Genomic DNA, 17,598 nt, shown 5'->3' with positions numbered 1-17,598 from the left:
CACCAAGCCTGTCTGAATTTAAGAAGCGATTGGACTGTGCACTTAGGCACATGGTCTGAACTTCTGGGCAGGCCTGTGCAGTGCCAGGAGTTGGGCTTGATGATCCTTATGGGTCCCTTCCAACTCGGGATATTCTATGATTCTATAAATGTGGCATTGAGATTGAGGGATGTAATCATTCCCAAAGGAACTGAAGTACCTAACTGCTCTTTACTAGTGGGAGAGCAGTATATCTACTGTGAAAGTGGATGGTGTCTTCTGTTGCAGCACTTTCCGTGCAGAAATGCTTGTTACAATCTGCATTTGGTCTCTATAGTCTGTTTAAATAATCCCTAGCGTGTTTGGTCTCTGTAAGTGTTAAAAGAATAGCTGCAAGAGCTTCTCTGAAGGATGAAGCCCTGGCAGCTTGCTGGGTAGCATTCTGTATTCTGCAGCTGCTGCAGAGCTCCCAAACAAGACTGGATTACTAATGCTTGAAGGTGATGCTGAGAGATGCAAGAGACCAAGGTCTAGGATTGAAAACAATATGAAATAGGTGGTCTTCCAAGCGTACTGACAATTGAAAACAGCAAAGTTATGTAAGATGACTTCCCCTTTACGCCTGAAACCTACTGGGATGCTGTTGTTTTGTTAGTGCCTTTCAGATGTGTAACTAAGTTCATGGGGTCTTCGCAATGAGAGCTTGTAACTCCTGCTGCTAGGCCACGATATGGAAATGACATCAATTAAGTTCCTAGTGGTGGTATGGCTCCCACTAGAAGAGAGGATACGGTATCTATGAAGATCAGGTGAATAATTTGCTAAGGTTTGAGTAGGAAAACTATTCCATGTAAAATTAAACACATATGTGTGCATATAGAGATTTGCAGTGTATGTCTGCCACCATAGCGTTATGAGCATGCTGATAGCGAAGCTGGGTAGTGTTGAGGAGTCCGAAGACATACATAAAAGACCAGAGGATATGCAGGCACCCCTGTGGGTGGCTTTCATTGTCTACTGAAAGCTGGGATACTCCACTGGACTTCATACTAGGTTCCTTTCACCTCCGGCTATGTTTAATCTGGTGGAGACACTGTCAACCAGAAATGAAGCTCTTGTGAAAGCAGCAGGTATCTGGATTATTTATTTCTCCTTTTTGTGAAAGTGGGTGTTGGTTGGCTAATATTCCCACACATAGAGCTGTTTTATCTGCATGCACCCCTTTTTAAATACTACGTTGTGCAGATTTTAAAAACAAAATAAAGAGAATTGCCAAGAAATGCAAAATCAGTAGTGAGACTGCACTGTGGTAAACTTTAGGTGTCCCAGACAGTGCCAGAATTAGGCCTGTCAGACTTAAAAGTTCTTAGACTTGATTTGTTATTCAGTGTTTTGCTCACTTCTGAGAAGTATTGGTTAGCAGTGTGGTGTGATTCATCCCTGCTTATAATCCTGTGATATTACTTTTTCCTGTTACTTCATATAGGAGTTGCTTCCTGAAGGCTTTTTTTTTTTTTTCTTTTCCCTTAAGGAATGAAGTTCTTCAGCCTGAGCAACGTGCAGTCACAGGTAAGGCTTTCTCTGAGTCAGTCAGATTCACTGTTGCTGTTGTCAGCTGCTGCTGGTCTTTGGAGTGGTGGGAATGGGCTCGGCCGTATCGCTGCAGTGGGGTGGTGAAGGGCACAGAGGGCAGGAGACCTTTTTCGTGCACGCCCTAGGACGGACACGCTTCACTGCTTGCTACTTGACTCCTGCACTTTTCGAGTGCAGTGATATTAAAATGTTCCTTGTATATATGTATAGGTAATTTGGAAAGCCCATGAGACTCTTGATCACTTTCCCATAAGCCCATCTTCCAGGTTTTCAGCTCATACAAGTATTTTGCAGTTCCATTAGAGACTTCCTCTACACTTAAGTTTTAAGAAGATATTTAATTCTTCTGACTTACGCCACTGTTCTGCATTTTCTAATTTCCCTTTACATTTATTTTTTCTCTTCCTGTCCTTGTTTCTCACATAGATTCCTTCCTTCTGGGCCTTGGTGACCGTCACTGCTGGTGACACTGCTTCCCTGCAGCAGTGCTACATCAACCATACTGTACCACTGGCTGGCTTCAGCTCAGCCATGCGAGGTTGCTGTGAACCTTTGCCTGGAGGATAATGAAATCACTTGAGGAAAAAACACCTCCTCAGCACATCTGGATGTGGAAATGTACTGCCATCAAAATTCCGGTTATGGTCAAATAACGTCTGAACTGATGACCTTGTTATGTAAGGAAATGTGTTTGTGCTCTGAACTGAAAGGCAAGGCATCCCTGTTAGATGTGGCATTCTGTCACTACTGAAAACTCTTCAGCTGTTGAATTTTCCACTTATTTTTTCTCTGTCTTGTTTTTGTTCCTTCCTGTGTACCTGACACAAAGGTCGTTTCACTTGTTTGTGTTTACATGTACTCAGTAGAGAAGAAGAAGAAGCAGCGATGCTCAGTGCAGAAGTGTGGTAATGGGCATATGTGAAATCAGCTGTTCCTGCCGCACACTAGCATGACCTTGGGAAACATTTAGGCTCTCTGTACTTTAATCTACTAAAGACCGCTAAATGATGATAGCCTTTTCTCAGCAACATGATTGTGAAAGGAAATGACAGGATCGTCATGGTGAGTGAAGGATGTGTTTGTGAAAGCTATATGCCATGCAGACGATTTGGTAAAGGGTATATCTTCTTCTCATAATAGGTTCTTATTGCCAGGATGTCTGGATTAAGAAATATGATTAGCAGTTGCTGTGTATAATTCTTTGTTCTTTTAATTCTTTCATCTTCCAAAGAAAGCAGAGAAAGTCCAGAAGTTGCTCTTCCTGAAGTGAGATGTAAGACAGACACCGACTGAAGTGGGAACAGGCAAGGACAAAGTAGTGAGCTGCTGTGCTGCTGCTAGTCTTGTGGGAGCGAGGGTGGCAGCTCTGAGGGTGAGTTAAGAAAAAAAAATATAACAGTACAAATAGCCCGTGGTATAAAGGATAATATTTGGCTTGCCTTACTGATGAAGTGTATTTATCCTTTGTGGAATATCCCTAGCAGAGTTGGATAAAGACTTCTTAATTCAGTTTTCTTTTGCATGGTAGTTTTATTACCAAGTTGGAGCTTAATCTGAGTCCCCTGGAAACCAATTAAAGAACTCTCTCTAACTCAGCAGAACCGGATGAGCTTTGATACATGTGCTTTATATATTTATGTTCATCAACTCCCTTCCAGTCAATGCATCTCTATAAATTTCAACCAGTTGCACAACATTTTTCTAAACAGCATCACTGCAGACATGATCCGGAAGAATCATTTTAACCTACATCCTTTTTGAAGCTTCACATGGTGCTCAGGACTATGTCTCAGATGTTTCTGCGTATTTAGGGACACTGTCTATATATTCTGTTATTTTTCATTTGGTATGGAGGTGTGTGACTTCTCTCTCTCTCTCTCTCTCTGTCAATAGTATTAAACAATGAGGATTTTTTTTCTGCGTTTTCCTAGCTGCCCACTGACAAGTCTGCAGTGGCAGATCCTCCGACTTCCAGCTCAACGTATTTATTCTCCTCCAGAAAGAGGGGATTAGAGATAAAACATTGTTCAGTTCTAACAGAACTAAGCATTTGCAATAATTTAAGTTCTAAATTACTTTTACGGCACTTGTCTTTGAAAAATATTAATGACCATGAACTGTTGAATTTTTAATTTATAGATTTGTTTTGTGAGAGATGGAAAAATACAGTTGTGCTTAAGATTTGTAGCTAGTTTAAACTGGATGACCAAACTGTGTGGAAGTTAGTAACGGAGCTGCCACTGTGCCAAGCTAAGACATTATTTCATTCTGGAAGTCTTTGAAAGTCTCTGGTGTCTTTCCCATCCCTGCCAAGGCATGTAGACTGGCTCAGAGTCTGTGCTCCTTTTCCCTCAAAAAATAGAGTGTGACTTGGGAGTGACTTGGTTTCATGTTAGTTAATGTTTTCAGAACTGGATTTAGGAAGGTCCAGTGTTTTTGTAATGCTGAACACTCCTCCATCTTTAGTTGCATCTTGGACCATAGCCTATTTTGTCTGAGCAAGCTGACTGTAGGAAGTTGTACGAGGGTTTCTCTCTGGGTTCTCAACCCCACAAAGAATATCCTATAATGCAAAAATTAAAAGTTTATTTTCAAATTGCAAGCATATGAAATTTATGCAGTATTTACCTAGATAAATCCTGTGAAAATTCAGCTGTTGCACAGCATCTAGAAAACCCCAGAGAACTGAAGTTGCATGCATATCTATCTCCATTCCCTCAGGGACCTCTTTGGGCTTGGACTAGAGACACCTGGAGCACCCTGGGTCTTTAAAGGATTATTGGCTTTTAATGAGTAGCCAGAGCCTTTTTTCCTCAAGTCTATCTGTGACCCCAGCCAACCCACAGTGGAAGCGCTGCCCCATGTTCCCCATCTGTAAGCGTGCATCTTCATGCTTCTCAGGCAAAGTTTCTGATGTGGCTCTGCAAGCATTCTGCCTGTAAGTACTTCTAAATCTCTGCTTTGTCGTTTCTGCCTCCTAGGCACCATGAGTTGGGTTGCGTTCTTTCTGTACCCATCGGACTAATGTCTGACATGAATTGTATTCTAACCAAACAACTTCTTTCTTTCTTGTGGCACTTTTAAAATATGTTTTCTACTGGTAGAATAAAATGTGTGTACTTTTGTGGATAATGAACAAGACATGAACCAAAGCCTTTTAAAATGAATGGGAAGATGCCTTTTCTAGATCTAAATGCAATTTGAAAACATTCATTGCGGTAACAGCCAAAAGACTTGACAGGAAAACAAGGAAGATCTTGAAACAGAATAAAGATGAACTCAGAAGTTTTTACCATGACAGCTGTCTACCTTCAGCTGAAGTTTTTCTTAAGAATGATCAGCTTGTGCATGGCTTGTTCACAGATAATACCTAGGGATGCTGAGGGCACTTGTTTGCTTTTTATCTCCCTGTTGGCGCAAAAAGAAATAAAAGCAAATGACTGGTATAGCCTGTATTTACTTGAATTGAAAACTGTCCTAGGAACTAAACCAACAGCCAAGTACAAGCAACAGCCTTAAAAAGGGAATGTTTAAGATCCGCTGGCTTGTAGATGGAGGTAAGCAAGTCACAAGTTAGCCCACCCTCCTAAAGAAAATCTAGTTGCCCCTAGTCCTGCTCTGGACAGACTGATACTTGAGATGTGTGTGCTGGGTGTCTTCCCTAAGGAAGATGCAATTCTTGTAGCCCTGTAGCATTGCAAGTTTCCTTTTGCTGACAGTTTCTGGAAGCAGTTGTCTAAGAAATCGCAGCAACCGTGTGTATGTGCATCCCAGGAACAGCTGGTGTACCTCCCCATGTCTTTTCCCTCCCATCCATCAACCGCCAAGACCCCTCCTAGCAGGTATCCTGCCCCAGAGGAAGGCCTTTTCTTCTTCTAGTAGGTAAATTTTTAGTTGCTTGCATAGAACAAATCATTTTGATTTGCTTTTCCTTTTTCAACAGCTCCAGGAATGTTGAAAACCTTCAGCAGACAGGGTAGTTTGTTTCTATAGAAGCTGACTGAGGAAACTGTCAGATCTTCTTCATTTTAATCTAAATTACCAGTTCAACCCCTGCCCAGAGAAGAAATATACCCATATAATCACCATCTGAAAGCTGCCCAATGCAGTGCAAGATGAAACAACTGATAGATTTTAAGGCTACAGAAAAAGCAATGTAAAGCTTTGGTTTGCTTTACTTCATGCAGTGTGCCTTAGGAATTCTCTGAAGAAGGTGCTAACCCATTTGCTGTAGCTCAAGGTCACACATTTTTAGGAAGACCAGTGACCCTTGTGTGTCTGTGAGCTGGACAACAGCAGCTCCCTCAGGCTGCGGCTCCAGCAGCAGAGCCAGGGGTCTGGGTGCTTCCAGACAGAGCCCCTGCCTGCAGGTGCTGCTGCCAGCTGAAATACTTGGCCTGGGCAGGGCAGAGACACTCCATACATACCCGTCTCTTTCCTTTTAATGGGTAAACGGGGCCTTTTGATCTGCTGGACCATTAAACCAGCGCCTTCCTATCATCAAAGCACTAATTTATTGTCTTCCAGTTATATCAGTCTGGAACAATACACTCCCATTGAGAACTGCTTAACTGCTATTGTTCCATTTAATGCCTATTACAAAATCTTTGTTTACTTTGTATCTAGACGGCTCTAATCTCACCTCTATAATCGCTTCTATTTCTCCTACTGGGAGAATATATAATCTTCCTTCCCAGGCTCCACACAGTGTTGTCAGTTTCCATTAACTTACTGTAACTCTCTCAATATTTGTCTCTAAACTCTGGGTTCCCTGAGTCACATGAGTACGTGAGAAGCTTAGCTTTCATTACCAAACTATGCTTCTAGCTTATGTGACTGCCAGTGAAGCTTGAAGACCTGAATCTGAAGGTCTCTGAAACTACAGAGGACATGAAATGTCTCCTGTGTATTTATATATAAGAAAAAAAAAATCCTAGTCTTCAAGTAAATCCTCTCCTTTTGGGCATTAAACTTTCTGATAGCTTAGACTGATGATATTGAGGAGATTTGCCAGTGTAATTCTAGCAGCAAAGCTGCTGCTGGGACTCAGGCAGCAGTAGCGGGTAGATGGAGAGAAGGATGAAGTATTTGAGACTGAGTGACAGGTATTTTTGGCACTGAAAGACTATAGTAAGACCTATTAAAGTGAGTATAAGAAATCTGTTTTAAAGCCTGGATGTTTCCAAAGGATGTCTTATCAGAAAAGCCCAAGCTAAAATAACACAATAGTGTCACTCAGTAGGTGGATCACTAATGTGCAATATAAATGTCATTACCTAATGTCTTTGGGAGGTAAAGAATTTTCAATGAAGAAGAACAGTCACTGGGTACAGTCTCTGTCATTGCCGGTGCAGTGTTTTATATTACAGCACAGAAAGCCATCTTGAAAACAGGTAGGCTTCTCTTTTCTGCTGTTCTTTTTCCTATCTTTCCTTCTCTTTCTTGTCTTCGTCTGTCCTCTCCTTTCATTTTTCCCTTTTCCATGTGATTGTCATGATGCTCAGAATCACCTTAGTTTCCATCTACATTTTTCTAATCCTTATGGAAGATACGCTTTTATAATGAGAACTGTGCTAGGTTGCATTAACTTGAATCTCTTCTTAGTTTCTAATGTGAATGTATGACACAACATTGTATTTCAGGAAATGTGCTGAGTTTGCATACACAAGCGTGATAATGATTGCATAATAAAAAAGGTGTACTGACAGTTATGGGAACAAAAATCGTCTCGTACTATAGCTTGATTCCTGCTCTTGCTGTTCTTTATTCTTAACGTTTTCACGGGCTTGCTTACTATGAGCATACATACATACATACACAGATATATAAATATAACTCCACAGTTAATCTTGTGGAGTTTGCTGGGATTTTGTATACCACACTGAGTTGCATGGACTAAAAACAAAAATAGTCCTCAGCTCCACGACTCTGAATTGCTGAAACAATACTTGTGTTGAGGATGATACTGTCCTCCCAGTTCTGCAAGAAAAGCGCATAAAAGCCTTTTTCTGCTCCCATTGTCAATCTAGAGAGGGAGGTTTCACAGACACTTATTTACCAAGAAGGCATCCTACTTGATTTTTCAAACTCTGTATTTGAGTACTTCATTTCCGCAAGGCAACACTAGTGCAACACTAGTGTTTCTGTACTTCTTTCTGTAAGGAAGATACAATATTGAATCAAAATACGAACCTCATTTCCACCTCCGTATGCCTGTTCTGTCCCCTAAATCTTTCTTAAACTGTATAGGCAACTCAGGAATGAATAAAAACCTGAACATGTACATGTGGTTGGTATGACTAATTACTAGATTGCCTACTACACGACACTGTTTCCACACCCAAATTTTTTGCTGCTTACCCTGAAATTCCAAAAGAACAATTATTTTACTCCTGACTAAAGGTATTGCTGGTCGACTATGCTCCCTGAAGGTCAGTGGCTTTTTCTAATGCCCATAGCATACATTCCCAGTAGCCTAGTTTACAAATCTGCAGCTTAGAAAATCTAATGATCTTTTTCTGTTAATTTGTCAGGTTGTCTTGAATCCAATTTTACACAAGCACCCATGACATCCCCTGGCAGAGCTTTTAATTACAGAGCATATTTTAATTACATCTTAAAAAAAAAAAATCCTTCCTTTTGTTAGTTTCAAGTAAGAAAAAAACCTTTCTGTCTTTGGGAACTGTGATAAATAGAGGGTAAATTCTTGTATATTCTATACAAGGCAGAGACGTGGATTTTCTGCCAAGGATCTGAAAGAAAAAAGGCGAGGCAGGCATTGCAGGCTCAGAAGACTGTTCCATTTGGAAGAGAAAGCAGAGGACCAAGACACGCATTTGGGAAAGGCAGGAGTAAATTGTCTGAGTAAATGGTTGTGAAGATGCACCTCTCTCTGGACTTCAGAAAGGGACTGGAGGTGTCTGTTAAGCTGCTGTTACTCTGCTACTGCAGCCTCCTGCAGCCAGCACCCATCTACCCCAGGACTGAGTCAGGCAGAGGACAAAAACCTAGGATCAGTCTTTACTTTAAAGAGCAGAGGACTGCTTCGTAGATCTGAAGCATGGCTCTGATTCTAAATGCCCTGTGATGGCACTTAGTGGCATGCTTCCTTCTTCTAACAGGAAACTACAGAAGCACATGTGCAACACAACCCTACTGTTACGGGGCTGCTGAGTTTATAAAATCTCATACTTAAAAACTGTGAAATAGCCAAATAATTTGTGCAAACTTTATTCAGTATTCAGTCTTCTGGAGTATGTACCTCATGAAAGATGCCAGTGACATGATTCTCATCCTTGCGGGCACAAAAGGATACTGCCGTAGCAACTCTTGTGACTGCTGTCTGTCTTGTCTGGGTGACCCCAGGTAGGGCTCACCTCTTACCACTGGTTTCACTCCCGTCTGCTTCTTTTTGCTGAGTTGAAACAAAAATGCATGGAGACCAGGATTAATTAGTATTTTTGTCATGTACCACTGCTTTACAGGCTAAAGTTTGTGGGAGAGGAATAGGCATATTTTCAGATAAAATCAAGTGATCTAGGAAGAACATGGTTTGCAGGTATTGCAACATCAGTTGTTAGCCAACACAGCTAATCTCTGTATATGTTGCTTACTAAAAGTCTTCCTAAGACAACCAGGGATGCAAAATTAGAAGAAAGGAATCTACAAGAGCATAAGTAACAATGGATGAAACATGAAAAAACTTGTTTCAAAACCATGGCATATTGTCAAGTATCAAGAGGATTGCTTTGAATAATGACCTTCAAGGCAGAGAAAAATCCCCAAATCCCTTTACTCTGTATCTGCCTCCTCTAAGAACAGCACTGGAATTCATATCATGATTATGCGCATAACCCAAGGCTGTTTTCCCATCTGAGAGACACCATCTTCATCCGTTGAACTACATAATATAACTTGAAACAGGGTGCAGCATCTGAGTTCTCTGAATCAGTGTGTTATTAGAAAATTTAACAAACAATTGTTTCCCGTTGTACCTCACTGACTCCAGCTCTGTAGAATACAGTTATTTGGCCAGGAGTCTGACTTTCGGACCAGTTCAGTTGTTCCTGGGGATAACACAATTACTGGTAACGCCCTGCCATGTCATTAGTGCCATCATTATCTTTGAAGGACCTCAGAAGCATACCTACAAGGCAAGAGAGTCTTTCAGATAAAGCATCAATTTCAGATTATGAGTGGTTGTGGTCGTTCTGCAGTCTGTTCCCTTGTTGTTTGGAAATGAAGGTGCTATTGATTCGTTTCAAGCTGCTTACCTTCAGACACACGCTGTTACTCGTTCTTTGCCTAACTGTTGCATCCCGCAGCTGCTGAGAAGGGGATATTGGAAAATTACCCGGTCTCTGGTGATTTATGAAACAGATGCAATCACATTTGGAGGAAGATGAGCCATTTATACATACCTACATGTATACATTTATAATATTTACATCTATACACATAGTATTTACATCTATTGTTTGAAAACTCTGATTTTTGTACTTCCTCACGGACCAAGCTCCAACCGCGGCGGTACGATTTCGTGCTTTTCGGTCAAACCAGGCGCTTTTGGGGTACGTTTTGCTGGGATACCGGGCCTCCTACCCCCTCAGGACCCAGGCTCGGCACCGGGAGACCTCAGAGCTGCAGCGCGGCGGCGGCCCCGCGAGATGGCGGTGCGCGTCCCGCACGGGCGGCGCCGCCGGCACCCCCCGGCGCGCAGCGGGGCCTTTGTCTCGCCGCTGCCGCCCTCACGGCCTCGGGACCGGTGCGGGGCGGCCCCCCCCGGGTCTGCGAGTGCCCCGTGCTGCCCCCTCCGGGCGCGGAGCGCTACCCGCGGCCGGCCACCTCCTGCCGGAGCCGCGGCTCGGGCCCTGCCCCGCCCGCGCCCCGCCTCCGCGCCCCCCTCCGCTACCCCCCGGCGGCCGACGGGGACCCCCCGAGCGGCGGGCGGTGCTCGGCCGGGGCCGGGGCGGCCGCGGCGCTTCCCCGGTGGCGGCGGGCGGCGAGGAGCGGGCGGGCGGCGCCATGCGCTGCCGCAGCCCCGTCTGGGCGCAGGCGGCAGCCTTGTGCAACCAACATGGCTGCGGGCGGCCGCGAATGAAAGGAGGCGCTTGGAGCTGAGGCCGTCTCCCCCCTCCTCCGCCGCCACCACTCCTCCTCCTCCTCCTTCTCGCCCCGCGGCCCTGGGGCCGTGTGGCCTGCAGCGAGCGGGGCAGAGAAGTTGGCTGCGCCGCCCCGCAGCAGGCGGGGGTGCCGGCTGCCCGGGAGGCGGCGGTAGCAGCAGCAGCGACCCCCCTCCCGTGGCTCCCCCTGCCCCTTTCCCGGGGGGCAGCGGCAGGAGGAGGGGAAGAAGAAGAAGAAGTTGTCTCGCCGCCCGGGGGGCGCCGGCTGCAGGAGGACGAGGAGCGGCCGCCCCCCGTGAGCCGCAGGGAGGCAGCGCCAGAGCCGCCCTCGGCCCGGCCCGGCCCCGGCCCGGCGCCGCTTCCCCGGGACGAAGTTCGGCGGCGGCGGCGGCGCCTTCCCGGGGCCGGGGGGCGAAGTTTGGCCGTCGGCCGCCATGGAGCCGAAGCACAAGGAGCTGCTCGCCCAGTGCCGCCAGAGCCTGGCGCAGGCCATGACCGAGGTGGACAAGGTGGTGGAGCTGCTGGAGGCCGCCGGCGCCCTCGGCCCCCGCGACCTGCGCGACCTGGAGGCGGCGGGCGGCGGCAAGGCCGAGCTGCTCATCGCCCTGCTGCTGGCCAAGGAGCGGGACCACTTCCAGGACCTGCGGGTGGCCCTGGAGAAGACGCAGCCCCACCTGCTCTCCATCCTCTACCTCAACGGCGTGCCCGGAGCGCCGGCAGCGGCGGAGGAGACGGCGGGTGAGCGGGGCGGGGGGCGCGGGCACGGCGCCGGGAGGAGGAGGAGGAGGAAGGAGGGCGAGCGGCTGCCCCCGCCCAGCCCCGCCGGGCAGAGCGGGCCCCTCGGGGCTGGAGGTGGGGACCGGGGACCGGGAGTCCTGCTCCGCCGGCTGCTCCGGGCAGGGCGTGGGGTGCTCAGGCTCCTCGGGCGCTCTGCTGTGGGGGGTCCCGCGGTTGTTGCGCGCTGTGGTGTTGTGGCTCGTGGATGAGCTTAGAGAGGAGACGAGGTGGGTGTAACTGCACGTCCAGGTGAGAGGAGTTCAGCATGAACCTCCCTCGGAAGCTGGGCTTTGGTCCAGGGGTCTTCCCTTTCCTCCCCTCTGCACGCCACAGTCTGCTTTTATTGGGACGATATCAAGCTTCAGAAGAAAAACAAAACAACAACAAAAAAAAGAGGTGGTAATTCTCAAGTCCAGCAGTGTTTCTAGATGAGGAATACTGAAATTGAACTAAATAATAAATACGTGTTTAAATCTGTAGCTAAAGAAATATATGTTTGTCCAAGCGATGTGCAGGCATCCTCTTGTAGTGTGCGTACAAGCAGAGTGATTAAGAAGAGCGTGTTTTTTTGTTTTTTTTTCTGTTGTTACCAGTTTTGGGAGTTGCAGGATGACTACCTGTTTACATAAGAAACTGCTCTGGGAGGGTTTCCTGACCCTTACAGGCTATAGGACTTGGTCAAGAAATTATAACTCTTCAGAGCTGCTTCTGTCAGGAAAATGGTGCTTGTGTGCGCATTTGCACTGTGTGATCTGCCCCTGGTTGAGTTGTGCTGTTGATGGTAATAGTTAGCCAAATAGAAAAACGTGTCAGGGTCTTCTGTTTTGTTTCATATCCGCGTGTTATAGTGTATGGCCTTGCCTAATGAATATATGGCGGGACCTCACAGGAGAGGGAAAACAGACTAAACAATGGACCTCAACACTTCTGGCATTATGTGGTCTGACATCAATGGGCGATGAGGGCACTGCTGCCTTTCAGAAATGGGACCCATGATGTTTCTGTATGATTAGATTAATGCTGGGGCTTGTCTTGTTGAGAACACATATTAATTGTACTGGGCTACCAGCATTCCCCAGCCTTATAAAGAGGTGTAAAATGTGAATGCCAGGAAAAAATGCAGTAGATGTTGTATTTAGTAATACTTCTTATTTTTAATATGGAAGAATTGCAGAATGTCCCAACACTGAGCTCACAAAGAAAATGTAGTTTAATTAGCAAAACTAACCGTATCCTTCTTGACTGAATGTGATCCTGAGGATCATCTGAATTCTATTAACATCTGCATGGGGAAGGATGGTCCCCTGACAGGGTGGTTTTCATTACTACCGATAAATGAAAGCAAAAGAAGAGCTAACTTTGAGGGCTTTGTTTTTCTTTGCCTTGCAATAAACATGTCTATAAATGAGTATGCAGAAGATTGCTACCAGTGAGCTTAGGGATAAGCTGTCATGCATGTATGAAGGTGGGGGACCCGAGCCTTCAAAGACTGCCCTATGTATTCCCACGTTACTCATCTGAGGAGGTCTCATGGTAAGTAGTCATGAGACCGCCTGTGTGTGCACTGAATGCCTCTGAAAAATCACAGCCGCTGTACGAGTTCATCCTGAATATGTTATGTGAAGGGTTAATGTTTGAGGGTAAGTGCAGTAGAAAGGTTCTTGTTTGAACCTGTATTCAGATGTAACCAGGTTTTATTCTAGCGTCTCCCTGTAGGAAGTCTGACCACCCATCTTCTCTTGTCTTGCCACTTAGGATTTTCACTTCTTTTCACTGTGGATGCTGAAGGCGGATGAGTCAAGCAGCTTTTTGTTCTTTTGGTGTAGTAGCAAACTGTAAACATAGTAGTAAGAAATGCTGTTGGATTCTGGTTTTAAAATACTCGAGAGAAACAGTGCTCAGCATATATTATGTAAAGGGGGAAAAAAAAAAACACAACAAACACTTCCATCTTAAATACCCCTTTAACTTAACTTGTCTGGCTGAATTAATTTTTAGAATTACAATTAGTATATGGAGAATGACAGTTTGCAGTGGCATACTTGTGTAAAGGACACCTCCTGAATGCTTGTTTTAGGTGAAAATTATTTATAACCGATAATTCCTTTCTTCCATCTGATGTTGCTGTGAGAGAAACGGGAAGGTAGTCAGCAACGTAGTTTGGTTCAGAGATGTAGAATTCACATGTAGTCTGCTCGTGACACAAGTGAGAGAGTTGTTCTTACGTTTCCATGTGTGTGGTGTGTCATTAGGCTTGCATTTTCCCTTTGTTTTTCCATTGCAAACCCTGTGTTTTTGTCTGTCCAATTTTAAATATAATCTCCTTTCAGATTTGAAACATAACATGTGAACTGTGGTGGAAATGTAGGCTGTTGTTTATATCAACAGGTCTTGTGGCTGGCTGGACAATGTATAGCTGACACTTTTACAAGTATTTATCTACACAGCAGGAAAGGAAGTCAACAGCTGTTCTGATGGCTAAAGGGAAAGAATTGGGGTACTAGTATCTGCTGAAAGACGTCAAGTGTGGATAACTGTAGTTAGGTTACAAGGAGCTTGCTTTCTTTGTAGAATTTTTCCCAGTCCAGTCCGTGTTTAAGTATCTTTGTCCTTTACAGTAGTTTCTACTTGTTTATGTTAAATATAAAACTTCGTAGTGGTTTGATGACAGTTTTTACAATAAAATGTATATTTGTAAGCTTGTTTATTTTTTACTTTGAGAATACTGTGCTTTAACAGTGTCAGTCAACAGTGTGCAAAATCAAAAGGGCAACTACTTTTTGTCAAAGCAATAAACAGAGTACTATTAGCTGTGTTTTCCTTAGTCATGTTTAGAGCTGGCATTCAGTTCTTCCTTGAATAGTACCTTTAGTTATTATGTTACACTTCTGTGCAAGTGTTTTTGTGAGAAATGGGCTCTGTCCATTTCAAAGCGAATGCTTTGCTGATTTAAAATCTCCCAGTGCTTTTTGAACAGGGACTTACTCTTTCTTTTAAGTAGTGTGCTAGTTGCTTTTATTTCTTTATTTTGGTGAGCCATGGGAATATTATTTGATACTTGATTGGGCAAATTACCTCAATTGTTCATGTGAGAAATACTGTATTCTGGTAGTCAAATACATCCTTCTAATGTGGACTTAAATCACTTCCGAGAAGTTGCTTGTATTTCAGATACCTACTAAACCAATGATCTTTCACATTCATGTAATACACATTTCTTTAACATAAAACTTGTCCAAGAATACAGCAGAAGAGACGTATTTGTGAAAAATGCTATTAAAGTTTTTTTTATTAATTTAATAAAATGGCCAAAACACATCTGTTTAGGTTGCATAAAATAATGTTGGGGCTTTGTACTTAAATATTTATTTATTTTTGTGATTTTTAGAAATAATAATTAAAAAAAAAAAGTAGGAGAGGCTGTTTGGGTTGCCATGCTTGAAATTCGTTTGTGATATGAACTTGTAGAGTGGCTGCAAAGGTGCTCCCAGCTCTGTATCCTCAAGCTGAGTGAATTGTTAAACTTAAAAAGCTTTGCTGCTTGTTTCAAAACTATTAAACTCATAGGTTCACAATCTCCTTTTTACGTTAGCAGTTGATTTTCTTCATTTCTGTAACCATCTTGCTGCAGTAAGCGTGTGTCTGTAAGATTAGTAACAACATAATGACTTTCTTTACCTGTAAGCATTCAGCACCCTTGTGAATTTAAAAGCAGAGCATGTCAGTCTTCAGAGATGTTTTATTTATACAATTCAAGGTTAGAATTTTAGTTTTAAAATTTCAAAATTTAAAACTCTGGATTGATTGCATTTTTAAACAAGTTCTCGAAAGGGGTGTGAAGGAAAGAAGGAAGATGGTTGAAAATTGACTTTGAATAGGTTCCTTCTATTATTTTATGAGGCTTATTTTTCCTAATTCTGTTTGGTCAAGGATGAAGTTAATTTCCAGTCCAGAAAGTAAATGTGGGCATTTATAGGAGTAGAAAGAAGTTAGAATTGAAACTTTTTTTTTTTTAGAAGGATTATATCAATTTCCTCCCTCAGTGTTATTTGAAAAGAAAAAAGTGCAGTGTTTCAGACAGAATTGATTTTAGGTCAGAGTTTACTTGTAATTATTGCTGTAGTCCTCATTTAAGAGGACACACTGCCTGTCTGTATGTATGAAGTGTGGAGGTGTGACCCCCTCTGCTTGCTGGCAGCTCGGGGGCAAGGAGCAGAGAAGAAATGCAGTACTTCAGGGGGTACCCAGGAGGCTGGAGCACAACAGCTCAGGGCTGGTTCTGGGGTCTCTGCATTGTGCCCCCATCCCCAGAACAGTGCCCCATGATGGGAAAAGAGCCAGGGAGCTGGAGCGAGGAGCCGAGACCCTGAGTGGTTAAGCTGTGAAATACGGAGACAGGCTGTGGTGTCCTGCAGGAGTAAGTGGGAAAGCAGGGAGGCTTGGGAGGAGTGAGGGAGAAGATAAGAAATAACACTGGAAGTGTACACTCCCTGGGGAAGGAGGGAGAATGAAGAGAAATTATAAAAGCATAATTGACTGATTCAAGGACTGAACTGGCAATTTTGCAATTACGTTCAATTTATGCTCTCTTCCACTGCTGAAAATTGAAGAGTGGGAGAAGTAGAGCAGTATGTCTGGGTTCTTTCAGACCTGTTATTAGTTCTCAGGGTAGCATCTCAAGCCTCCTTAGAGGACTTCTTAAAAATGGTGCAGATCAAAAAGCAGGCAGCATTTAGAAGTCACATTAGGAGAAATACAGGTCTCTGGCAGTGATGAGCAGTAATTAAAGTTGCTAAAATACCCAGTGCTAGTTTTGTAGTACCTGTGTCTTCTGATGATCTCAAATACATGGTGTCTCTTGGAAGTGTCAGGGAAAAAAAATGCAGGAAGCTTCTGGCAGGTGTTAGAGGGGTATTCACAACTAAATAGGTAATAATAAGTGGATGGAAGTAGTCTCTCCATCCCAAAGAAAGAAATGATTGTTTTAGCAGCTCAGAAGTCCCAAGGGTGGTGGTTCTCTATTGCATTTTTGTTTCCCTCAGATGGGAGGGAGAAAGGTAGCTAGAGTAAACTCGTTGGGCCACTGTTTTTGGCAGTGTAAAATCACTAGTAATTTTTGTGGTATCAGCGCATACAGCTACTGAGCTGCTTTGGAGACATGCAGGACTTGATGTCTTACAAAATGACAAAACAGAGCAGAGTGTGATATGTTTCTGAAGGATTCCTTTAACTTCTCACTTCCATGGGTGTTCTGAAATAGCAGCAGTTCACTTTCAGACATGGTCAGTAACAAACCAACAGCTTTCTGTAACTGGTGACTTACTTGTTCAAGCTAGAGATAGTCTATAGATCTGAAACAAGCTTAGGCAAATTGAACGATCATTCTTAATGTTATTGTTTTATTGCAGCTGTAATGGTGTTGTGAGCTTTTTAGACCTCTACCCTAGATAGTGAAGACCACAGCCACTACACGGCTAGTGACTTTGGGCTTTCCAGTTCAGTTAACAGCTTGCAATTTGAGCTAATTTTTTTTTCCCTTTGTTGTTTGCTTTTACCATTTTCTGACCTCCTCCTCCCCTTTTGTTTCTTTCTATTTGCTTCTTAGCTTCCCTTGGTCCTGTTAACTTTTCATGTTTTTCCCCTCAGTCCTACTTGCTATTTCCATTATTTTTTTTATAGCACAACAATTTCATAATCAAAATCTGTATCAATAAACATATACCAGTAAGTCTTGGTAAATTCTTTCAATTTTGCACTTATTTTGAAGACCTCTTATCCTGTAAGATCTCAGGATCTTACTTTATCTTTCAGAGCTGTTCATTGCCCAGCATGTTTCAGGGTGTTCCTGTTTTTTATATATAAACAGTCTTGAAATGCTGAACGTGTAATAAAACTAAAAATGATCTAGGTAGCAAAACATGTTGGTGCATATAATTTTGTAGAAGATTTATAATAATAAAGTTGGGGCTTTATTAACATAATCTATGCTTCTGTGATTTTCTAAATTATATTGTTTAGTTGCTGCTGATACATTATTTATCACCCTCAAGGTACAAGTCATTAGCTGTTATTTAGTAAATGGTGTTGATGTAGAACTGAATCATCCTGTTGTAGGAGGTGGAAATGT

General features: G+C 43.6%; 1 protein-coding gene and 1 long non-coding RNA gene across 42 annotated transcripts in view; one reads left to right on the top strand and one right to left on the bottom strand.

The window, feature by feature from the left end:
- Window positions 1-2,944: 2,944 nt before the first annotated feature.
- On the bottom strand, window positions 2,945-11,451 carry LOC310902289. 3 transcript variants are annotated; one of them, XR_014586624.1, is made up of 5 exons: window positions 11,369-11,451; window positions 9,846-9,932; window positions 9,567-9,718; window positions 8,834-8,986; window positions 2,945-7,727 (listed from the first exon to the last, which is right to left on the bottom strand). It is a non-coding gene; the product is annotated as an uncharacterized lncRNA (long non-coding RNA). The 3 variants fall into 3 exon arrangements; XR_014586625.1 differs by having other exon boundaries at window positions 9,846-9,992; window positions 11,369-11,437; XR_014586626.1 differs by having other exon boundaries at window positions 9,846-9,896; window positions 11,369-11,420.
- DLG5 (discs large MAGUK scaffold protein 5) overlaps window positions 10,986-17,598 on the top strand; it is a 170,732-nt gene continuing 164,119 nt past the window's right edge. For all 39 annotated transcript variants that reach the window (XM_083843566.1, XM_083843565.1, XM_083843564.1 and 36 more), the window contains exon 1: window positions 10,986-11,432. In XM_083843566.1, coding sequence (XP_083699692.1) covers window positions 11,129-11,432 — 304 coding nt within the window. In that variant the 5' untranslated portion in view covers window positions 10,986-11,128. The remainder of the gene's footprint in view (window positions 11,433-17,598) is intronic.

Source organism: Anser anser (genome assembly GCF_964211835.1).
Source record: "Anser anser genome assembly, chromosome: 7".
In the NCBI taxonomy this organism is placed as follows: Eukaryota; Metazoa; Chordata; class Aves; order Anseriformes; family Anatidae; genus Anser; species Anser anser.
Note: the sequence above shows the minus strand (reverse complement) of the source record. Positions and strands in the feature narration are given on the sequence as shown.